At 47.9% G+C, this 25,209-nt stretch overlaps 1 protein-coding gene across 5 annotated transcripts in view; it reads right to left on the bottom strand.

The window, feature by feature from the left end:
- LOC110506186 (uncharacterized) overlaps window positions 1-25,209 on the bottom strand; it is a 59,012-nt gene that overhangs the window by 32,199 nt on the left and 1,604 nt on the right. For 3 of the 5 annotated variants that reach the window (XM_090222892.1, XM_090222893.1, XM_090222895.1), the window contains exons 2-16: window positions 24,431-24,493; window positions 23,070-23,240; window positions 21,791-21,946; window positions 21,514-21,627; window positions 17,802-17,972; window positions 16,432-16,620; window positions 15,135-15,257; window positions 14,657-14,770; window positions 13,530-13,827; window positions 12,776-12,891; window positions 12,338-12,455; window positions 10,506-10,597; window positions 3,889-4,039; window positions 715-830; window positions 267-399 (exon numbers count right to left, since the gene is read on the bottom strand). In XM_090222892.1, coding sequence (XP_090079018.1) covers window positions 267-399; window positions 715-830; window positions 3,889-4,039; window positions 10,506-10,597; window positions 12,338-12,455; window positions 12,776-12,891; window positions 13,530-13,827; window positions 14,657-14,770; window positions 15,135-15,257; window positions 16,432-16,620; window positions 17,802-17,972; window positions 21,514-21,627; window positions 21,791-21,946; window positions 23,070-23,240; window positions 24,431-24,475 — 2,107 coding nt within the window. In that variant the 5' untranslated portion in view covers window positions 24,476-24,493. The remainder of the gene's footprint in view (window positions 1-266; window positions 400-714; window positions 831-3,888; window positions 4,040-10,505; window positions 10,598-12,337; window positions 12,456-12,775; window positions 12,892-13,529; window positions 13,828-14,656; window positions 14,771-15,134; window positions 15,258-16,431; window positions 16,621-17,801; window positions 17,973-21,513; window positions 21,628-21,790; window positions 21,947-23,069; window positions 23,241-24,430; window positions 24,494-25,209) is intronic. The other 2 variants (XM_090222894.1, XM_090222896.1) reach the window with 1 other exon arrangement.

Below are 25,209 nucleotides of genomic sequence, written 5' to 3'. Positions count from 1 at the left end.
AGATAACACAAAAGCCCACAGATGAGTCAACCTTAGGGAATGTATCCACTCTGGGGTTGAATGTGTTAGACTGGAGGGAGAACAAACACCCACATGTAAAACCCCCAAAACGGCAGAGGAGTGTTAGGCCTACGTTGACAGAATGACAAAAAAACAACCCAAATGACTACAACATCTCAAGCTCCCAAAATGGTGGTGGCTGGGTGACAAATGCACAAAAAGCGACAACGTGCATGCCAGCGTAGACTGACTAGTGGGTCTCACACCTGTGTTGGGGGAAGTGTACTCAGGCCACCAACCTCCCATGTTCTCCCCCTCCTCCATCGGGGTGGTGCTCTCAGATCCGCCACTGTGTGGGTCCTGGTGGAACGCCTGCTTGCCATCAAACTCAAAGTCCTCCTGCGTGGGGGTGAGGTGACAATACTCATTTTAGTCTAGTGACTGAAGTACATTTTGTCTGGGATGTTACAGAGGACAGCGTACAAATCTAATGTTAGACAGAACTACAGTAACATTTAATCTCCCTTGTTATACTGATCATCTACAGGTATCCTTGCTGGCCGTGACCATGTGACCACACTCTCCGAGTTATTATTATTGCTGTCTTATTCCTTCCCAGCTCTGAACTCACCACACCCTCCTTCTGCCAAATCACTCACCCATCTTGCCACCTCCCCTCCATCATTCATTCTCCCTCTCCCTTTTACTCCGTACCTGCAGGCTGTGTTGGTGGGCGGCGCCTCCCATTTTCTTGCCGCCCCTATGTAGCCCTGTGAGACCCCGGGCCTGCACCAGCTCCTCCTCCAACTCCTGCTGCCGGCTGGCCAGCACTGGATCGGAGCAGCCGGGAAAGAACCAGTCATCCTCAATCAGTTTTGTGCCACAGGGAAGGGGAGGGAGCGATGAGGGGGGTGTTTTTGGGTTACAGAGTTGAACCCCAGAGATGCATTACAGGAGGGGGGTAGAGAGATGGAGGTAGAGAGATGGAGGTAGAGAGATGGAGAGACAGAGATGTAGAGACAGAGATGGAGAGACAGAGATGGAGAGACAGAGATGGAGAGACAGAGATGGAGAGAGAGATATGGAGACAGAGATGGAGAGAGAGAGATGTAGAGACAGAGATGGAGACAGAGATGTAGAGACAGAGATGGAGAGACAGAGATGGAGAGACAGAGATGTAGAGACAGAGATGTCGAGACAGAGATGTCGAGACAGATGGAGAGACAGAGATGGAGAGACAGAGATGGAGAGACAGATGGAGAGACAGAGGATGGAGAGATAGAGGATAGAGAGACAGAGATGGAGAGATAGAGGATGGTTTAAGAAAGACAGATGATACAGGGAAAGGAGGGAGTGAGACAGAGATGATGGATAGGGAGAGACGAGTGAGAGAGGGTGAAAGACAAGAGGGAAAGACTGCAAAAAGGTACGCTCACCCAGTGGATGAACACACAACAGCAGCATTGCACACAAGGAAACGTGCAGACTCACTCCAGAGAGGAGAGAAAGAGAGCACTCCAGACTCCTATGAGTGTGTGTTCTTTACATACGTGTGTGTGTGTGTGTGTGTGTGTGTGTGTGTGTGTGTGTGTGTGTGTGTGTGTATGTGTGTGTGTGTGTGGATTGTGTGGCTGTGTAGACTTTCCTAAAAGCAGAGTTTCTGGTCAAAGCCATGCACAACTAATAGGGAGGGAGACAGGCAGCAACCAAACACGAGGAGGATGGAAGGGGGGCGGGCTGGGGCAGTGGTTGCAATGTCTTTACGGCTCAAGGAGACTGTACTGCAACAACATTTTCAATGGTGATTTGGCATACTGGAAAGCAGGGAGGTCACAGCCATTCCGACTGAAAGCTGCCCACATTGTGATTGGACTGTGATCAGTGGTCACTACATTTTTAATTATCAGTGGTATTGGACCATCAAGGGGAAGGGGGGGGGGGGGGGTAGCAATCACATTTATGTCAAATTGATCAATCAGGGCCAACAATTTGCACAAAACTCATTCCCATCTGTTTTGTGATATCAGGTAGATGTGGGAGGGGTGGGGGAGGACTAGCTAAAAGCAAAGAGTGACAGAGAAAGGGGTTTCATTGGGTGACAGAGAGAAGGGTTTCATTGGGTGACAGAGAGAAGGGTTTCATTGGGTGAGGATTGCAGATGTGGTAGTGCAAAGTGGTCAATGTAGCCAAGCGAATAAAAACAATTGTCATTTATTTTCAATGAGGACTCTTTAGATTCTTGAATTCCAAGGAATCTCCTTTAACAGAATGAACTTATGGAATTGACTCCATATAATTTATTAAGTGATGAGCAATCATTGAATGGACATGACAATATTTCATTGACAGCCAGTTGTTGTTTAGATGTTAAGATGAGCTCCAGAAACCAAGTTTGAGTAGGAATGCACCAATCAGATATTGCAACAGTTAGCTACTTCAGCAACTAAAAGCAGCAAGGGTGGCAGCGTTACACAGGCAAATGACAACAATGAGGTTAGCAAGCGTTAGTAAAGATGGGTAGATGATTGGAGAGGACAAAAGTGTTGAAAAACAGCACCACTTGCAGTGTGCGCGTGTGTGTGTTAGAAGACACAAAACTCCCTCAAGCTATTATGTCAGTATATTATATAATTCCACATCATCTGTCAAGTAACTATGCTCACAATGACATCACAACTGTGGCCTAGAATTTTCACTTTAGTGTTATTAGTGGTTTAGATATAGCCTCATCTTTCTATGAATTAAACAATAAGGATATTTCACAATTCTATTAGAGGAGAGTCTTCTAGGGCTCTTTTGATTGGTTTATTAATTCTTTATAAACAAGATCATTGGTTTCTTTATTTTTTATAAAGAAGATCATTGGTTTATTTCTTTTTTCCATACAAGCTCCGCCCTCAGTTAGTCCTAATTCCAGTGTTAGCGTTAGCATTCCCACCACCATTGAAGCCTTGTCATTTTGTTGTGTTAATATGTTTTGCAGATCAGTTCAAGGACAGTGTCATTATGAAGTCAACGGAGTCCGAAAGTGGCAGGGAAAGTTGGGGGAGGGAGAGACGGAAGGAAGGAGAGAGGGAAGGAAGGAGAGAGGGAAGGAAGGAGAGAGGGAAGGAAGGAGAGAGGGAAGGAAGGAGAGAGGGAAGGAAGGAGAGAGGGAAGGAAGGAGAGACGGAAGGAAGGAGAGAGGGAGGGGAAAGTGGGAGGGAAGGAAACTTAAAAAGAGAGGAAGATACTGAAAGAAAGAAACACTACATGGAGGAAGAGGGACAAATAAAAAGCACAGGACTCCACTGTACTGCCTCCAGTTTACCCCGGAGGAGGTGAAAAGGATCCTGGGAAACTGAGGACAGTACAGTGGGCACAGGCTTTTGCTGAGGGGGATGGGCCTGCATGCACAAAACTGATGGGAAACAGGTTCTTGTTGGCTGCCCCCATCCCAGGAGCAGGGAGCGGAGGAGGAGGGGGGGAGGACATGGGGTAGGGGTTGGGGGGGGCGCAGAGCCAGAACGAAAAGCTCGCCGGGGACGGATGGTTGGAGGGAAAAAAATGAAACAAAAAATAAACATGCTCAGTTGGACAGTGAGGGGCTCTCAAACAACAACAGAAGACATTGAACTTTAACAGATAACTTCTCTAGAATTCCCTCCCACCTTCCTTCCTCCCTGTTTCCTTGGGTAAAAGATGTATGCTGTTTGACAGTATATAACAAAAGGTTTGGACGGAGTGGTAGCTGTGTTCTGTGTTGTCGAGGGAGGCGGGTTAGCGGCTTCTGGGTGATACGACTGTTGCATTTCGGTCTGAGGTGAGGTTTAGTGTCTGTGGTGTGTGGTAGTGCCAGTGCGCCCTGTGTGTGTGTGGATCACCCACCAGTGGTGACAGGGCCCTTACCCTCTCTCTCCTCCTCCATGTGGCTCATGCGCAGGGCCATGGTGGCCTTTTCCTCGCGGGCACGGTCCCTGGCCGTCACCGCCTCCGACACCATCTCCTGCCAGTCCAGCACCTGGCTCTGGGCGTCGTCGGCGCTACCTGACTCGCTGGCCTAGTGTGTGTAGGATCAGAAAGACATGGGAAGCAGGATATTGGTTTGGGGGTGGAGGAAGTATTGGGTCCAGAGATAAGGTATTTATTCTCATCCAGGGATTACTCAACATAGGAGAATGTGGTGTTTGATTTCATCTGAGAACAAGTGTCTTTCCATCAGAGAAGTGAAGTGGTCAATAGGATAGATGTGTCAGATGTGTTTGGTGTACGGTGCCAGCAGGGTTTCTGTGAGGAAAATGAGGCGCCAGACATTTACCCGATCATTTTGAAATGTACCGGACCCATTTGTATTGGGTGCGTAACCTGATTACGTCCTCCACCCAAGGTGCTGAGAAATCCCATTTAGATTACGGTAATACATCTGAACAGAACATACAACTGGAGGATACAACGCCATGAATCCTCCTTCTTACTTTGTAGATGTTAGAATAACTGTCCACGTTTACTGTTCCTCAGTCGACAAGGAGAAACCAACAGCAACATCACTAGTCTATGACAATCTACTATCCCCCACAGTAGAAAAGTTACCCTGTTCTATTGTTCAGCTTATCTTTCTTTGTGAGAAAGAAATAGCCTTTTCCAAACAGACTCTGGGACAGTTGTGGGACGATAGATCCCAAAATCCTACAACAAGTAGGACTAGGATACATCAAAAAAACGTTAAAAAGCAATGAGGATGATGCAACAGATCAGAACATTTAGCTTGAAATGTTGATAAACTATTATTTCTTCACATTAGAAGTGCAGCAACGCGCACAAGGCAGTAGGCTACAGGCGAATGTTTGTTCCCTAATGCAATTAACGGACCGCACCAGACAGCAAGTTCATGAGACAGAGACAAACATTTAGCAGGGAGATCTTGTCATGTACTGTCATGTTGTGTCTTGTCTCTGTCCTTTCCCTTCACCCTGTCTCCCTCTGCTGGTCGTTGTTAGGTTACCTTTTCTCCCCCGCTTTCCCCCAGCTGTTCCTTGTCTCCTCTTGACTACCTCGTCACCCCTTCTCCCACCTGTTCCCCTTTTCCCTCTGATTAGTCCCCTATATCTCTCTCTGTTTTTGTTCCTGTCCTTGTCGGATTCTTGTTTGTTGTGTTTCATGCCTGAACCAGACTGTCGTCATGTTTGCTGTAACCTTGTCTTGTCCTGTCGGAATCTGCCGGTCCGTCTGAGCCTACCTATGTTTGGTAATTAAAGAAGCTCTGTTTAAGTTAATTCGCTTTTGGGTCCTCATTCACGCACCGTAACAGAAGAATCCGACCAAGAATGGACCCAGCGACTTCGGATCCTCTCCACTCAGCCGTCGGGATCCAGGGAGCGATGCTAGGCAGACACGAGCAGGAAGTGTCTGCTGCTCGACATGCCGTTGAGACCCTGGCCACCCAAGTCTCCAACCTCACAGAACAGGTTCACCATCTCCGCCTCGATCCACCGGCCACTTCCAGGGCTTTCGAATCTCCGGAGCCCAGAATCAATAACCCGCCGTGTTACTCTGGGGAGCCCACTGAATGCCGCTCGTTCCTCACCCAGTGTGATATTGTGTTTTCTCTCCAGCCCAACACTTACTCCAGGAGCACTGCTCGTGTCGCCTACGTCATATCTCTCCTTATTGGACGGGCTCGTGAGTGGGGCACGGCAATCTGGGAGGCAAGGGCTGAGTGTACTAACCAGTATCAGGACTTTAAGGAGGAGATGATACGGGTTTTTGATCGATCTGTTTTTGGGGAGGAGGCTTCCAGGGCCCTGTCTTCCCTATGTCAAGGCAATCGATCCATAACAGACTACTCTATTGAGTTTCGCACTCTTGCTGTCTCCAGTGGCTGGAACGAGCCGGCCTTGCTCGCTCGTCTTCTGGAGGGTCTCCGCGCAGAGGTAAAGGATGAGATTCTCTCCCGGGAGGTTCCTTCCAGCGTGGATTCCTTGATTGAACTCGCTATTCGCATTGAGCGACGGGTTGATCTTCGTCACCGAGCTCGTGGAAAGGAGCTCGCGCTCTCCGTCGCTCCCCTCTCCGCATCACTACCATCTTCCTCTGCCGGCTCGGGTGCTGAGCCCATGCAGCTGGGAGGTATCCGCATCTCGACTAAGGAGAGGGAACGGAGAATCACCAACCGCCTCTGTCTCTATTGCGGTTCCGCTGGTCATTTTGTCACTTCATGTCCAGTAAAAGGCCAGAGCTCGTCAGTAAGCGGAGGGCTACTGGTGAGCGCTACTACTCCTGTCTCTCCTTCAAGATCCTGCACTACCTTGTCGGTCCATCTACGCTGGACCGGTTCGTCAGCTTCCTGCAGTGCCTTAATAGACTCTGGGGCGGAGGGCTGTTTTATGGACGAGACCTGGGCTCGGGAACATGACATTCCTCTCAGACAGTTAAAGGAGCCCACGGCCTTGTTCGCCCTGGATGGTAGTCCTCTCCCCAGGATTCAGCGTGAGACGCTACCTTTAACCCTCACTGTTTCTGGTAATCATAGTGAAACCATTTCTTTTTTAATTTTTCGTTCACCTTTTACACCTGTTGTTTTGGGCCATCCCTGGCTAGTTTGTCATAATCCTTCCATTAATTGGTCTAGTAATTCTATCCTCTCCTGGAACGTCTCTTGTCATGTGAAATGTTTAATGTCTGCTATCCCTCCTGTTTCCTCTGTCTCTTCTTCACAGGAGGAGCCTGGTGATTTGACAGGGGTGCCGGAGGAATATCACGATCTGCGCACGGTGTTCAGTCGGTCCAGGGCCACCTCTCTTCCTCCACACCGGTCGTATGATTGTGGTATTGATCTCCTTCCGGGAACCACCCCCCCCCCGGGGTAGACTATACTCTCTGTCGGCTCCCGAACGTAAGGCTCTCGAAGATTATTTGTCTGTAGCTCTTGACGCCGGTACCATAGTCCCCTCCTCCTCTCCCGCCGGAGCGGGGTTTTTTTTTGTCAAGAAGAAGGACGGGTCTCTGCGCCCCTGCATAGATTATCGAGGGCTGAATGACATAACAGTGAAGAATCGTTATCCGCTTCCTCTTATGTCTTCAGCCTTCGAGATCCTGCAGGGAGCCAGGTTTTTCACTAAGTTGGACCTTCGTAACGCTTACCATCTCGTGCGCATCAGGGAGGGGGACGAGTGGAAGACGGCGTTTAACACTCCGTTAGGGCACTTTGAATACCGGGTTCTTCCTTTCGGCCTCGCTAACGCTCCAGCTGTCTTTCAGGCATTAGTCAATGATGTCCTGAGAGACATGCTGAACATCTTTGTTTTCGTTTACCTTGACGATATCCTGATTTTTTCACCGTCACTCCAGATTCATGTTCAGCACGTTCGACGTGTCCTCCAGCGCCTTTTAGAGAATTGTCTTTTTGTGAAGGCTGAGAAGTGCACTTTTCATGCCTCCTCCGTCACATTTCTCGGTTCTGTTATTTCCGCTGAAGGCATTAAGATGGATCCCGCTAAGGTCCAAGCTGTCATTGATTGGCCCGTCCCTAAGTCACGCGTCGAGCTGCAGCGCTTTCTCGGCTTCGCGAACTTCTATCGTCGTTTCATCCGTAATTTCGGTCAGGTGGCAGCTCCTCTCACAGCCCTTACTTCTGTCAAGACGTGCTTTAAGTGGTCCGTTTCCGCCCAGGGAGCTTTTGATCTCCTCAAGAATCGTTTTACATCCGCTCCTATCCTTGTTACACCTGACGTCTCTAGACAGTTCGTTGTCGAGGTTGACGCGTCAGAGGTGGGCGTGGGAGCCATTCTTTCTCAGCGCTCCCTCTCTGACGACAAGGTCCACCCATGCGCGTATTTTTCTCATCGCCTGTCGCCGTCGGAACGTAACTATGATGTGGGTAACCGCGAACTGCTCGCCATCCGGTTAGCCCTAGGCGAATGGCGACAGTGGTTGGAGGGGGCGACCGTTCCTTTTGTCGTTTGGACTGACCATAGGAACCTTGAGTACATCCGTTCTGCCAAACGACTTAATGCGCGTCAGGCGCGTTGGGCGCTGTTTTTCGCTCGTTTCGAGTTCGTGATTTCTTATCGTCCGGGCTCTAAGAACACCAAGCCTGATGCTTTGTCTCGTCTCTTCAGTTCTTCAGTAGCCTCCACTGACCCCGAGGGGATTCTCCCTGAGGGGCGTGTTGTCGGGTTGACTGTCTGGGGAATTGAGAGGCAGGTAAAACAAGCGCTCACTCACACTCCGTCGCCGCGCGCTTGTCCTAGGAACCTTCTTTTCGTTCCCGTTCCTACTCGTCTGGCCGTTCTTCAGTGGGCTCACTCTGCCAAGTTAGCCGGCCACCCTGGCGTTCGGGGTACGCTTGCTTCCATTCGCCAGCGTTTTTGGTGGCCCACCCGGGAGCATGACACGCGTCGTTTCGTGGCTGCTTGTTCGGTCTGCGCGCAGACTAAGTCCGGTAACTCTCCTCCTGCCGGCCGTCTCAGGCCGCTTCCTATTCCCTCTCGACCGTGGTCTCACATCGCCTTAGATTTTGTCACCGGACTGCCTTCGTCAGCGGGGAAGACTGTTATTCTTACGGTTGTCGATAGGTTCTCTAAGGCGGCTCATTTCATTCCCCTTGCTAAGCTTCCTTCTGCTAAAGAGACGGCACAAATCATCATCGAGAATGTTTTCAGAATTCATGGCCTTCCGTCAGACGTCGTTTCGGACAGAGGTCCGCAATTCACGTCTCAATTTTGGAGGGAGTTTTGCCGTTTGATTGGGGCTTCCGTCAGTCTCTCTTCCGGCTTTCACCCCCAGTCTAACGGTCAAGCAGAACGGGCCAATCAGACTATTGGTCGCATCTTACGCAGTCTTTCTTTTCGCAACCCTGCGTCTTGGTCAGAACAGCTCCCCTGGGCGGAATATGCCCACAACTCGCTTCCTTCGTCTGCGACCGGGCTATCTCCTTTTCAGAGTAGCCTCGGGTACCAGCCTCCGCTGTTCTCATCTCAGTTCGCCGAGTCCAGCGTCCCCTCCGCTCAGGCTTTTGTCCAACGTTGCGAGCGCACCTGGAAGAGGGTCAGGTCTGCACTTTGCCGTTATAGGACGCAGACTGTGAGGGCTGCTAATAAGCGTAGAACTAAGAGTCCTAGATATTGTCGCGGTCAGAGAGTTTGGCTCTCCACTCAGAACCTTCCCCTTAAGACGGCTTCTCGCAAGTTGACCCCGCGGTTCATTGGTCCGTTCCGTATTTCTCGGGTCATTAATCCTGTCGCAGTTCGACTTCTTCTTCCGCGATACCTTCGTCGCGTCCACCCGGTCTTCCATGTCTCCTGCATCAAGCCCGTCCTTCGCGCCCCCGCTCGTCTTCCCCCCCCCCCCCCCATCCTTGTCGAGGGCGCACCCATCTACAGGGTCCGTAGAATTTTGGACATGCGTCCTCGGGGCCGTGGTCACCAGTACCTCGTAGATTGGGAGGGGTACGGTCCTGAGGAGAGGAGTTGGGTTCCCTCTCGGGACGTGCTGGACCGTGCGCTGATCGAGGATTTCCTCCGTTGCCGCCAGGTTTCCTCCTCGAGTGCGCCAGGAGGCGCTCGGTGAGTGGGGGGGTACTGTCATGTACTGTCATGTTGTGTCTTGTCTCTGTCCTTTCCCTTCACCCTGTCTCCCTCTGCTGGTCGTTGTTAGGTTACCTTTTCTCCCCCGCTTTCCCCCAGCTGTTCCTTGTCTCCTCTTGACTACCTCGTCACCCCTTCTCCCACCTGTTCCCCTTTTCCCTCTGATTAGTCCCCTATATCTCTCTCTGTTTTTGTTCCTGTCCTTGTCGGATTCTTGTTTGTTGTGTTTCATGCCTGAACCAGACTGTCGTCATGTTTGCTGTAACCTTGTCTTGTCCTGTCGGAATCTGCCGGTCCGTCTGAGCCTACCTATGTTTGGTAATTAAAGAAGCTCTGTTTAAGTTAATTCGCTTTTGGGTCCTCATTCACGCACCGTAACAGATCTAATGATGCAACAACTAGCACGGGCTGCTAATATGACGAGGGTTGAAGTTTGGCAACTGGTCAATGAAACAAAGTTGATTTGAAAACCAATAGAAGATGAGAGAAACAGGCTGCTGGTTTCAATGGCATAAGGAAGTCTTTCTAAAATACTTTAGGCTACTTTGATGCAAGGTAAGACATGCCTCACAATATGAAGCAAAACATTCAGGTTTCAAACAATTAAGTATACATCTGCAAAATGCATACTGCTTCCAGCTCATTGCAAAGTGGTGTGGGACATGCTGAAGCCTGCCTATGCACTTGATTGGTGAATGTAAAACGCGCTTCAATTACCAGATGGGGGGGTAAAGCCGGCGATTACTGGTTAATGGAAACCTTGAGTGACAGTCAAGGTATGCATCCATAGATGAACCCATCTACCCCTCACTGGTTTCCCCAACATTGAGTATCAAGTATCATGACTCGATACCACTACTGCACTGCATGCCGGGATGTAGGTGGTACTTCCTCGTTGCAGTGCATGTTGGGGGTACCGTCTGGTGGGGTTTGAACTCTGACCTGAGAGGCGGCTCTCTTGGTGACCTGCTCCAGGTCGGAGGCCATCTTCCTCTGCTGCTCCTCGTACACCACCAGCTTGGCCTCCAGTACATCTACAGGAGGACAGAGGACATGTTAACATCTACATAAGGTCAGAGGGCATGTTAACATCTACATAAGGTCAGAGGACATGTTAACATCTACATAAGGTCAGAGGGCATGTTAACATCTACATAATGTCAGAGGACATGTTAACCACCTCCAGCACATCTACATGAGGACAGAGGACATGTTAACCACCTCCAGCACATCTACATGAGGACAGAGGACATGTTAACCTCCTCCAGCACATCTACATGAGGACAGAGGACATGTTAACCTCCTCCAGTACATCTACATGAGGACAGAGGACATGTTAACCACCTCCAGCACATCTACATGAGGACAGAGGACATGTTAACCTCCTCCAGTACATCTACAGGAGGACAGAGGACATGTTAACATCTACATGAGGACAGAGGACATGTTAACCTCCTCCAGTACATCTACATGAGGACAGGGGACATGTTAACCTCCTACAGTACATCTACAGGAGGACAGAGGACATGTTAACCTCCTCCAGCACATCTACATGAGGACAGAGGACATGTTAACCACCTCCAGCACATCTACATGAGGACAGAGGACATGTTAACCTCCTCCAGTACATCTAAAGGAGGACAGAGGGCATGTTAACCTCCTCCAGCACATCTACATGAGGACAGAGGACATGTTAACCTTCTCCAGTACATCTACAGGAGGACAGAGGACATGTTAACCTCCTCCAGTACATCTACAGGAGGACAGAGGACATGTTAACCTCCTCCAGCACATCTACATGAGGACAGAGGACATGTTAACCACCTCCAGCACATCTACATGAGGACAGAGGACATGTTAACCTCCTCCAGTACATCTAAAGGAGGACAGAGGGCATGTTAACCTCCTCCAGCACATCTACATGAGGACAGAGGACATGTTAACCTTCTCCAGTACATCTACAGGAGGACAGAGGACATGTTAACCTCCTCCAGTACATCTACAGGAGGACAGAGGACATGTTAACCTCCTCCAGTACATCTACAGGAGGACAGAGGACATGTTAGAGACAGAACACAATGTAAACAGATTCTGAATAACACGCTGAAGGTACATTGACAAAGATCAAACAGAACAAGCGACCAAAATAACATACAGATGTACAAGGCTGAAACAGATCACTTGTAAACATGGGGAGCCGTTGCTCATTTAGATGGTCTTCAAACCTCTTGTAAATCCTCACCAGACGACACAGAGATTAGTTTCAGTACAGAGAACATCTGCAGTAGAAAAGCCTTTTGTTAAAGAGAAAATAAAACCCTTTTCACTTTGAAAAGGGGCGGCAGGGTAGCCTAGTGGTTAGAGCGTTGGACTAGTAACCGGAAGGTTGCAAGTTCAAATCCCCGAGCTGACAAGGTACAAATCTGTCGTTCTGCCCCTGAACAGGCAGTTAACCCACTGTTCCTAGGCCGTCATTGAAAATAAGAATTTGTTCTTAACTGACTTGCCTGGTTAAATAAAGGTAAAATAAAAAAATAAAATGCTTTTTTTTCTAGCGTTGCTAAATTCTCCAAAAACGCTAGACAAAAGAGGGGTGGGGTGTTTGCTAAATACCCAATTAACACATCATTTTTTAAAGAGTTATAAATGATAACACCAAGGAGAAGTCCACAATAAGATAACGTGCTAGCTAGTTTTGTAAGTGTTAAGTTCATTACACCATGGTCCAGATAAGTGTAGTCAGGTGATTGATGATAGTTGAAGACTCTCCTCACCGTTCTTGGCCTTGATCTCGTCGTACTGCTCCAGCTTCCACAGCGTCTCCTCCCGCTCCTCCTCCAGATCCGTGACGCGGCTACGCAGGGACGTCACGTCAGGGCCCACTCTGCCAGACTAGGAGGAGGGTCAAAGTTCACAGGTCAAGGGAAGCTCAGCGCAACATGTCTGGTTCTTGAATGAGACTAAACGTGTACGACATTCAGGGCAACATTTTCGCTCTCCCAAAGACACGTGCCCTCTGAGCATACTAATCATAGAAGTCTAAATAGATGGGAGCTCTGAATTAAACTCTGCTAAAATAATTGCCCTCTTCTCACAGACCATTGTTACAGAAAAGTTATAACATTGATCATCACGCTGCTGATTATAAATGTACTCATCCCGCCTATTTAAAATGTTACAATTAGTTTGCTAGATATAACTGGATCTCTTACCTGGCTTTTCCTCAGCTCGTCCTCCAGCTGTCGAATACGAGACTTTGACCAGGCTTTTATCTTTAGGAACTTGGCTTCCGATTTACTGGCCTCCTCAGATTTCAGCTTGGCTTGTGCTGCGAGAGACGAGAAAGAAGGGGGGAGACAGAGAGAGAAAGAAGGGGGGAAGAAAGAGAGAGAAAGAAGGGGGGGAGACAGAGAGAGAAAGAAGGTGGGGAGACAGAGAGAGAAAGAAGGTGGGGAGACAGAGAGAGAAAGAAGGTGGGGAGACAGAGAGAGAAAGAAGGGGGGGAGACAGAGAGAGAAAGAAGGGGGGGAGACAGAGAGAGAAAGAAGGGGGGGAGAGAGAGAGAGAAAGAAGGGGGGGAGACAGAGAGAGAAAGAAGGGGGGGAGACAGAGAGAGAAAGAAGGTGGGGAGACAGAGAGAGAAAGAAGGTGGGGAGACAGAGAGAGAAAGAAGGGGGGGAGACAGAGAGAGAAAGAAGGGGGGGAGACAGAGAGAGAAAGAAGGGGGGGAGACAGAGAGAGAAAGAAGGGGGGAGACAGAGAGAGAAAGAAGGTGGGGAGACAGAGAGAGAAAGAAGGGGGGGAGTCAGAGAGAGAAAGGAGAGTGACAGGAGAAAAGCAGATCATGAGATCTTCACAAGACCTGAAGAAGAGCTTAACATCCCAGGAAGCCCATCAACATTATATAAGCATCCTATGGTCTGCAGAATGTGTGTGTATCTGTCCACACCTGTACCGACTACCTACCTTCCAGCTCGTTCATCCTCTGGGCCGTGGCTGGAGAATCCCCGCCGCTCCCTGCTTGCGTTTGGGTCTGAAGCTCGGCGACAGGGGTCCTTCCCAGCTCCTCCTGTAGCTGCCCGCGAAGTGCCTGCTCCCGCTCGGCCAGCTGGGCCTCGTGGCACTCGGCGGCACGGCGCAGCTCGCCCTGATGCTTCTCCAAGAGGTCACGCAGCTGAGCCCGCATCACGTGCTTCTCAGCCTCCATCTTGGACCCGAGGCTCTCGCGCTCCACCTGCAGCCGCCGCGCCCGCTCCACAAGGTCCTGGGAGAGAAAAGGAGGGATGAGGGTAGAGCAGGAGGAGGGGATAGAGAGGGATGGATGAGGGAAGGAGGGACAATTGGTGATCACTGTTCTAAGCTAGGGTTGTCGCGAGAGAGATTCCATCATAAGGGGATTGGTCTCCCTCATCTGAAGTTAATTAGTCCAGGGTCACCGTTGATAGTGGCAGACCCTGGCCGTCACGCCACTCTCCGAGGGTGTCCGGAGAGATGGGATACGCAAAAAACACATTTAGAATTCACACAGGCGTATTAATACACACTTGTATGTGTATGAAATAGGACAAATATAAGCACCAACCAAATTATTATTCATTATAGTAGTAGCCATCACCAAGACTGTATCCTTGATTCTCCACCCTCTTCCTAGTAGTGTGCACTTGCACACTCCCTGTAAGGGATCTAATAGCATTGGAATGATGTAAGAGTAGTCTGGAGAGAGTTCTCGTCATTGTTAAATGTATGCAGGAAGGTTTGGAAGTGGACACACACTTTGGGAGAAAGAAAGAGAATTGGAACGTAGTCCATATTGTTGTGGCCCACCCTTCCAATGGGTATAGCTGTTAACACCCATGTGGTTCCTTATAATATATCATAATATATGCCTTTTAGCAGAAGTTTTTATCCAAAGTGACAGTGTTAACAGTGTACAGTCATGTGTGCATACATTCTTCATATGGGTGGCCCCAGCGGGAAACAAACCCCCTGGTCCAGGCGGTGCAAGCGCCATGCTCCACCTGAGACACAAAGAGGACCCCTTAAAGGGATAGTTCACCTTAAATAAAGTTTGACCTATTTAAATAACCCCTCACCTTGATCTGCTGGTCTCTGGAGTCCACCTCCCCCTGGAGGACATCAATCACCTGGTTTTTACCCTGCAGCACCTCCTCCTTCTCATGTAGTTTCTGTTTCAGAGCCTTCAGGAGCTGGGGAGGACAGACAGCCATGTCAGCAACTACACTACCCACGGTGCACAGCAGTGATACTGTATATCACAACTTGATCTTGTGGTCACACTAGGACATTGCATGTTGTAACTGGAAATGTTTCACTTTTGGTACAATTCGCTGGATGTATAACTGTTTTGAAACAGAATGTTCCTTCCAATGACCTAAGATAGAATAATCTATAGTGTATCTACAGCTAGCATGCAGCCGGGTTACAGAGTTCAGAATGAATAGAGTAACTTCACGGAATAAGGACAATTTAAAGTGGGTTCATAGTAGATTTTACTGGTCATTTTAATGGTAAAACAAAAGTAACAGTGGTAAATCCTCTAGTCTAGTTTACCTGTTCCAGATCAGCACTGGCGTCAGACTTGGCGGCCAACTTGAAGAGCTCCTGCTCATGCATCTGGTTGACCTCCATTAGCTTGTTGTCTTTCTGCAGAATAATGTCTTTAAACGTCTGGATCTGAAACGATAGTTCATTCAGAAGACATTTGTGAAGCTTGAATACATGGCTGGTCACAGCTGGTCTGACGGAAGCTTGAATACACGGCTGGTCTGACAGGGAAGCTTGAATACATGGCTGGTCACAGCTGGTCTGACGGAAGCTTGAATACACGGCTGGTCTGACAGGGAAGCTTGAATACATGGCTGGTCACAGCTGGTCTGACGGAAGCTTGAATACACGGCTGGTCTGACAGGGAAGCTTGAATACATGGCTGGTCACAGCTGGTCTGACGGAAGCTTGAATACACGGCTGGTCTGACAGGGAAGCTTGAATACACGGCTGGTCTGACAGGGAAGCTTGAATACACGGCTGGTCTGACAGGGAAGCTTGAATACACGGCTGGTCTGACAGGGAAGCTTGAATACACGGCTGGTCTGACAGGGAAGCTTGAATACACGGCTGGTCTGACAGGGAAGCTTGAATACACAGCTGGTCTGACAGGGAAGCTTGAATACACGGCTGGTCACGGCTGGTCTGACAGGGAAGCTTGAATACACAGCTGGTCTGACAGGGAAGCTTGAATACACGGCTGGTCACGGCTAGTCTGACAGGGAAGCTTGAATATACGGCTGGTCTGACAGGGAAGCTTGAATACACGGCTGGTCACGGCTGGTCTGACAGGGAAGCTTGAATACACGGCTGGTCACGGCTGGTCTGACAGGGAAGCTTGAATACACAGCTGGTCTGACAGGGAAGCTTGAATACACGGCTGGTCACGGCTAGTCTGACAGGGAAGCTTGAATATACGGCTGGTCTGACAGGGAAGCTTGAATACACGGCTGGTCACGGCTGGTCTGACAGGGAAGCTTGAATACACGGCTGGTCACGGCTGGTCTGACAGGGAAATAGAGCGTTTGCGATTTCTTCAGCTGATGAGGTGAACAGTGATGTGATTGGCCAAGACACAGAAAACATGAAAAAGCTGATTTTACAGGGACGGGGGAGGAGTTGAGTTGTAACTGGATGTTTTGTTTTTGTTTTAATGTTTATCTGTCATTAATAAATGTGACGATAAATGTGATGATTTAAAAAATAGTACATCTCTTGTAATCTAAAGTCAAACAGATTTGCTGATAAATCACGTTAAAAAAAATCACATCTGCGAAATCTGTGATTTTTCACCATAACCTACGTTTTGCTTGTACATGTTCTCCTTGTCCTCGAAGGCGGCCTTTTCTGTGACTAGGAGCTCCTTGAGGCTCTCAGTCTGCTCCTGCAGCAGGCTGTAACGTTCATCACCCTCGCCCACCTTCCTGGTCAGACTTAGGACCAGCAGCTGCAGCTCCGCCAGGGAGCCCGCTCCGCTCTCCTCCGGCAATGCCTGGAAAACCACCCAAAAACCTTGTATTAGATTGTGTGGTGGGATACCTTGTATTAGATTGTGTGGTGAGATACCTCGTATTAGATTGTGTGGTGAGAAACCTCATATTAGATTGTGTGGTGAGAAACCTCGTATTAGATTGTGTAGTGTGATACCTCGTATTAGATTGTGTGGTGTGTGGTGAGATACCTCGTGTTAGATTGTGTGGTGAGAAACCTCGTATTAGATTGTGTGGTGAGAAACCTCATATTAGATTGTGTGGTGAGAAACCTCGTATTAGATTGTGTAGTGTGATACCTCGTATTAGATTGTGTGGTGTGTGGTGAGATACCTCGTATTAGATTGTGTGGTGAGAAACCTCATATTAGATTGTGTGGTGAGAAACCTCGTATTAGATTGTGTAGTGTGATACCTCGTATTAGATTGTGTGGTGTGTGGTGAGATACCTCGTGTTAGATTGTGTGGTGAGAAACCTCGTATTAGATTGTGTGGTGGGATACCTCGTGTTAGATTGTGTGGTGGGATACCTCGTATTAGATTGTGTGGTGGGATACCTCGTGTTAGATTGTGTGGTGGGATACCTCATATTAGATTGTGTGGTGGGATACCTCGTATTAGATTGTGTGGTGGGATACCTCGTGTTAGATTGTGTGGTGGGATACCTTATATTAGATTGTGTGGTGAGAAACCTCGTGTTAGATTGTGTGGTGAGATACCTCGTATTAGATTGTGTGGTGAGATACCTCGTATTAGATTGTGTGGTGGGATACCTCGTATTAGATTGTGTGGTGAGATACCTCGTATTAGATTGTGTGGTGAGATACCTCGTGTTAGATTGTGTGGTGAGATACCTCGTATTAGATTGTGTGGTGGGATACCTCGTATTAGATTGTGTGGTGAGATACCTCGTATTAGATTGTGTGGTGAGATACCTCGTATTAGATTGTGTGGTGGGATACCTCGTGTTAGATTGTGTGCATGAGGTCAAGAATAATATGACTGTGCTGGTCACACCCCATGTATCTCCAGGACCAGGGCTGGTGACTACTGTTTCTGGTACCCCCAACATCTCTCTGAAATCCGTAGTGTCCCAATAGCAGAAGCATCATTGTTGGGTCGTGCCAATTTGTCCATGTGATGTATATTTCAAAGACAATAAAGCTTCTGGAATTTGTATTTACCATGAGCTCCGTGTCGGGTTGGGCTGGAGGCGTGGCCGTCTGCTCTCCGGTGGCCATGCCAGTCTGCAGGTGGACTATGTAGGCCTCCTTCTCTGACAGCTTCCTGTTTCGCTCCACCAGCATGGCGTCCATGTCCGCACCACGCTGCCTCTGGGCCTCCAGCTCTCGTGACTGGTAGAGGGAAAGACGTGGGCATGGGTCAGATGCACATCGGTGCACACACACCGTAAACACTCAAACACAAAAAATATATACTCATTCACACACACAGCAAAATTCAAACACAAAAAATATACTCACTCACACAACAACACTCAAGCACTAAAAATATATACTCATTCACACACAGACACAGTAGACACAACAACACTCAAACACAAAAAATATATACTCATTCACACACAATTTTGAGAATTTTCCACCAAACACCTTGAAGATACTGGATCAGGTACAACTAAGTATGAAAAGACAGACACACTATACATACACACTTGATGGACAAAGCAACCTGAACCACAAACATAACTAAACACCTATTCTCTACGTAACAGTGTAGGCCTTGGTTACAAGATCGACCTGGGATGGATCGACCTGGGATGGATCGACCTGGGATGGATCGACCTGGGATGGATTGACCTAAAAATGGATTGACCTAAGATGGATTGACCTAAAAATGGATTGACCTAAAAATGGATTGACCTGGGATGGATTGACCTAAGATGGATTGACCTGGGATGAATTGACCTAAAAATGGATTGACCTGGGATGGATTGACCTAAAAATGGATTGACCTGGGATGGATTGACCTAAGATGGATTGACCTGGGATGAATTGACCTAAAAATGGATTGACCTGGGATGGATTGACCTAAAAATGGATTGACCTAAAATGGATTGACCTAAAAATGGATTGACCTAAAAATGGATTGACCTAAAAATGGATTGACCTAAAAATTGATTGACCTGGGATGGATTGACCTAAAAATGGATTGACCTGGGATGGATTGACCTAAAAATGGATTGACCTGGGATGGATTGACCTAAAAATGGATTGACCTGGGATGGATTGACCTAAAAATGGATTGACCTGGGTCTAGATGAAAATGATAAATTGTATTACATGTTATCAGGTAATAATATGAATAAAGCACACCACCTTATCCTCCAAAGGAGACATGTCTTTATAAGGGCCCAACTGTCTACTGTACATCGTTTTCTGTTTATGCATACATGTGTATAGATGATGTAATGCATTATAGATGATGCCTCTACCATGTTTGACTAGGATTGTTTTTAGTGTCTCAAAACTGAGTGGTCCACATTGTGGTTTGAAAAATCTGTATTTTTTATCATTGTGGAGTGACACTAAAATACAATTTTCTAAACTCTAGGACACAACCCCTCATATCTCACTGACAAGGCCACACTGTTTAAAAACATAGCCATGGGACATGAACATTCCCATAGTTAAGGAAACGAGAGCTGAGCACTGTGAGACATTCTGAATAGGCCTAGTAGGAAAAATGACTTCGTAGATAAGAGGATGGAGGAAAACACCTCAGTCACATTCATTAGGGCATGACGTAACAAAACGGTTTGCACAGAAAACAAGTCCAGGCAGTACTTCTCTGTTCCAGTCCGTTTTCTTGCACTTGGTGCCTAATGAACAGGACCCATGTTAGCTGTGGCCTGAGGGCACCTTGCAGGAGATAATAACACTACGCCAACTCATTCCTCACATCCTTGCAGGAGGATTTTGGCTTCCCTTATCTGTCCGCTGGCTAAGGAAACATGGACCTGGGCTTTCTGCTCAGGAACAAGGTGATGTTTCTATTTGGAGTGGTGACATTCTCTTGTTACTACAGTTATGTAGGCAAAAAAATAAAGGGTTGTTTTAAAAAAGTTAGTTCACAATCACACTGGATTGACGAAAGCCATGTTCTATACAACTCATACACAGAGTATTAAAGCATGTTTACTGTGGAATGTTTTAGTTGTGACACACTAAAGTCCACTGGAACACTAACAGTATTGTCATGGCCTTAGCTTAGGAACACAGTATTTATGTATTTGTGTATTGTTTGTGTATGTACACTGCATTGGGAAAGGATTCAGGCCCCTTCCCTTTTTCAACATTTTTTTACTTTACAGCCTTATTCTAAAACCTTATTTACATAAGTATTCAGACCCTTTACTATGAGACTCAAAATTAAAATGTTGAATCAAAATTTCCATTGTTCATCCTTGAGATGTTTCTACAACTTGAATGGAGTCCACCTGTGGGAAATTCAATTGATTGAGCATGATTTGAAAAGGCACACACCTGTCTATATAAGGTCCAACAGTTGACAGTGTATGTCAAAGCAAAAACCAAACCATGAGGTCAAACATTTCTGCAACATTGAATGTCCCTAAGAACACAGTGGCCTCCATCATTCTTAAAAATGGAAGAAGTTTGGAACCACCAAGACTCTTCCTAGAGCTGGCCGCCCGGGTAAACTGAGCAATCGGGAGATGGGCCTTGGTCAGGGAGGTGACCAAGAACCCGATGGTCACGCTGACAGTGCACCAGAGTTCCTCTGTGGAGATGGGAGAACCTTCCAGAAGGACAACCATCTCTGCAGCACTCCACCAATCAGGCCTTTATGGTTGAGTGGCCAGACGGAAGCCACTTCAGTAAAAAGCACATGACAGCCTGCTAGGAGCTGCCAAAAGGCATCTAAAGGACTCTGACCATGAGAAAAAAAGATTCTCTGGTCTGATGAAACCTAGATTGAACTATTTAGCCTGAATGCCAAGCGTCACGTTTGGAACAAATAAGGCACCATCCCTACGATGAAGCATGGTGGTGACAGCATCATGCTGTGGGGATGTTTTTCAGCGGCAGGGACTGGGAGACTAGTCAGGATCGAGGGAAAGATGAACGGAGAAAAGTACAGAGAGATCCTTGATGAAAACCTGCTCCAGAGCGCTCAGGACCTCAGACTGGGGCGAAGGTTCACCTCCAGCATATCAATAACCCTAAGCACACAGGCAACGCAGGAGTGGCTTCAGGACAAGTCTTTCAATGTCCTTGAGTGGGCCAGCCAGAGCCCGGACTTGAACCCAATCGAACATCTTTGGAGAGACCTGGAAATAGCTGTGCAGTGACGCTTCCCACCTAACTTGACAGAGCTTGAGAGGATCTGCAGAGAAGAATGGGAGAAACTCCACAAATACAAGTGTGCCAAGCTTGTAGTGTCATACCCAAGAAGACCTGAGTCTAATCGCTGCCAAAGATGCTTCAACAAAGTACTGAGTAAAGGGTCTGTAATATTTTAGTTTTTATGTTGTATAAATGTGCAGAAATGTCTAAAAACCTGTTTTTGCTTTGTCATTATGGGGTATTGTGTGTAGATTGATGAGCGAAAAATTATTTTTAATCAATTTTAGAATAAGGCTGTAACGTAACAAATTGTGGAAAAAGTCTAGGGGTCTGGATACTTTCCAAATGCACCGTATATAGCAACTAAGCTTTAAACTGCAAATGTGTACATTCCCTAAACCAAACCACATTTCATAAGGCATTATAAAGCTAGTATGAATGCTCATAGGAATGCATGTACAGTGCCTATAGAAAGTTTAAACCCCTTTGAACTTCCTTCACATTTTTCTGCCTCAAAATGCATTCTAAAAGGGAATAGATGAGATTTTGGTGAGGGTGTAGGTAGTACCTTGACTTCCAGTTCCTCATCTCTCTGTGACAGCTGATGCTCCAGCTCCTCCACCTTCTTCCTAAGGAGGAGGATCTTCCCACGGCTGGCCTGCTCGCTTCCCTCTGCACCTCCCTACAGGGGTCACATGCAGGGAAAAACAGGGTCAAAGGTCAGAAGGGTTACTGTGGTTTCCTGTTGCTATTGCTCACTGAACTTGGATGGGTGTGCCTGTCTGTCCGTCTGTCTGCGTGTGTACGTGAAAACATATGTGCATGCGTGTGTGTGAGCGTGTTACCTTCTTACTGTGGGTGGGAGTCCCCTGGCCCCCAGCTCCACTCCCGGCAGCACCTCCTTTCTTCAGCTCCTCCAGCTGGGCGCTGAGGGAGGTGACCTTGGCTTTGTTCTGGAGACGCATCTTGGACAGCTTGGCCTCGCACGCCTCCTTCTCTGCCTGTGTAGAAAATTAGGAGGGGGGAGGGGTAGACATGGTACCTTTAGTTAAAGCTAGGGATGTCACACATTCAATGTATGTCTTGCTCCGATATGGAGGGGTAGCCTACTCTTTGGAGTTATCGTGTCTTTAGCATCGTCTTAATAAGCATAACTGTAAAAGCTCATTTGGGCTAACTGTGCCTTTAAAAGGCCATATGGACACTGAGTTTGTGAGCTGTTTTTTTATGTGATGCACTGTGCTGTGATCTCAGACTGCCTGAACACCTCTCACATATTAGCCAGTCTGTTTCTTTATTCATGCACCTTGGTTGGACTGTGAGTTAGCGATAGTAGTCTATACTATTCCCTGTGGACTCCAATCCTGTTTTACTATATAGTCTATCTATGGAGCCTCTCAGGTAGACTAAGCTATGGCTGTAGTATCAGCAGAGACCACAATGTTTCAATTGGACAAAATTAATTGGTTGTAAATTCCTCAGCAGCCCTCTTGTAGACATGGGGTGCATCCCAAATTGCACTCTATTCCCTATGTAGTGCAATACTTTTGACCAGGGCCCATCTATTCCCTATATAGTGCACTACTTTTGACCAGGGCCCATCTAATCCCCATATAGTGCACTACTTTTAACCAGGGTCCATCAAATCCCTATATATTGCACATCTTTTAACCAGGGCCCATCAAATCCCTATATATTGCACATCTTTTGACCAGGGCCCAGTAGTGAACTATACAGGGAATAGGGTGACATTTGGGATGCAGAAATGGTGTCAGCACTCTGTGCAGCACAAGTGGACTTTGACTTGTAAATGAATAGACAAAAGTAACTAAACCACTCCCTGCCATTGAAACAGGATGAGTGGTTCTATTGTCTTGAATTAAAAACAAACTGACAGCATATGGGCCTCACTCTGCCGTGGCCGTGTTTGCATTGCGCTTTCTGATAAATGCCTCTACTTTGTCCATCACCAATCCCGGTGGCTTTAGGCCTTTAGGCCACAATGTTGCAGTTGGTAAGACCTGATCTACGGTCAGTTTAAAAATGTTCACCTCTTAATGGTTAGGGTTAGGCCTTCGGGAGAGTGTCTAGGAGCATCATCAAACTGGAGCACACAGGACGTACCTTGAGCTGCTCGTCCTTGTTGCGCAGCGAGCCATCCTTCTCACGGATCAGCTCCTTCAGCTGGGCCACCAGCTGCTCTGTCTGGGCCAGCCGCTCCGCCACCTCCACCAGGGCTGCCTGGCCTCCTTCTCCTCCTCCAGCACCACCACCACCCTGGGGAGAGCCGAGCGCCTGGAGAGAGACCGGGGACCGAGGGTAGGATGGGGGAGAGGGAGATATGGTAGAGAGCCAGGAGAGGGAGACAGACAGACGACAAGAGAGACGAGGAGAGAGAGAGACGAGGAGAGAGAGAGAGAGACAAGAGAAAGACACAGATAGCGAGACAAGGTGAGAGAGAGGCGAGGAGAGAGAGCGAGAGAGACGAGAAGAGAGAGAGAGACGAGGAGAGAGAGAGCAAAGAAGAGAGACGAGGAGAGCGAGACGGGGAGAGCGAGACGGGGAGAGCGAGACGGGTAGAGCGAGACGGGGAGAACGAGACGAGGACAGAGAGACGAGGAGAGCGAGACGAGGAGAGCGAGACGAGGAGAGCGAGACGAGGAGAGCGAGACGAGGAGGGCGAGACGGGGAGGGCGAGACGGGGAGGGCGAGACGGGGAGAGCGAGACGGGGAGAGCGAGACGGGGAGAGCGAGACGAGGAGAGCGAGACGGGGAGAGCGACGAGGAGAGACAAGGAGAGACCGAGACAAGGAGAGACCGAGACAAGGAGAGACCGAGACAAGGAGAGACCGAGACGAGGAGAGAAAGCAACGAGGAGAGAGACACGAGAGACAGACAAGGAGAGAGAGACAATCTGTTAGTGAAAACAGAAAGCTAGCCTTCGCTGGAACAGAGGAGGGCATGGTATGGATGAGAAAGAGATGGGGTATACACAGGGGGACAGCTCCATGTCTTCACTATGGTAATGTATGGAGGGATTCTAGATGTGTGAGGACGGGATAGTTTTCAGCTAATAACATAGCCTCAATCCAATAAACGTATTATACAAACAGCTAAGGGATAAGAACAAGGAGAATGGGCTAGGCTAGGGACTGAAAGGAAAAGTCTATGGGGTTGTTGTTAGGGGTCGATTGTCGTGAATTGGGGCGGATGTGTGGGGAGGGGGGGGGGGGGGGGGGGGGGTAGCTGTGGCTTCACTACAGGAAGTACGATTTCTGATCCTCACACAGTAAAAAGCTGTGTGCTCAGCACTCTCCCTAATCCCCCCCCCCCCCCCCCCATCTATGGGGTTATGGGCTGATGGCTTTGGAAGAACACACACGACATTGCACACACGTGTATACACACATACACAAATGGGCATACTACATGTACATAGCACAGGTGCATTCCTTCACAAACAGACATGCTGGTTTAATACTTACTCCCTGGCCAGGAGTGCCATCTTCATTGGAAAACCACTTCAGCATGGTTTAGAGTGCTACTTCCTGGGGTCAAATAAACAACAGGGACATTTAGTCCACAACCAAAGCATTTAAACAAATAGGCTACCCTACACATAACCATGACAACTAACACAGGACATTCAATGGAATTCGGGATAATGATGACTAAAATTCATCTTAGCTGGAAGCACTACTGCGGCTAGGCTAAAACTTAAGTGGCCTATCAAATTCAAGCTTCAGTGAAACTCTGAAGGTCTTGCATCAGAAGTTGCGTCACTGAGCTTTCTTGAGGGCTGTTTTCAACAACAACAAAATCATAGCAATGTCAGTTTCAGATCCTGGGGCTTTTTGAAGGCCTGTGCCACATAATTAATTTGTGAACACCAAACATATCCCAGAAATGTTGGAATGTCCCCCAAGAGGTTCCTCAGGCTCTAGGACCCAATACTAGCCTAGGTATTGTGAGTAGTGTGGAATGTATGAGTGAAAACAAGCATGCAAGCTTACATATAGTAGATTTTTTTACATGTTTTAAAGCTAACTCTAAAAAAATGTTTTTATTTGTTTTCTTCTTGTGACAGCAAATCCGTTTGCTTTTAAATTTTCACAACTACACTAGGGTGTCAAATAGCCCGTTTGTGAAAGGATGTCGATCCATAGCCTAACTGACATAACGCAAGACTAAGATAAGACATTCACCCCCTGTTGCGAGACGCCGACTAATGAATACACCCATGTGTTAGGCTTCTGCACCTTCG

This window comes from Oncorhynchus mykiss, chromosome 26 (assembly GCF_057628025.1).
Source record: "Oncorhynchus mykiss isolate SJ-2025 chromosome 26, ASM5762802v1, whole genome shotgun sequence".
In the NCBI taxonomy this organism is placed as follows: Eukaryota; Metazoa; Chordata; class Actinopteri; order Salmoniformes; family Salmonidae; genus Oncorhynchus; species Oncorhynchus mykiss.
Note: the sequence above shows the minus strand (reverse complement) of the source record. Positions and strands in the feature narration are given on the sequence as shown.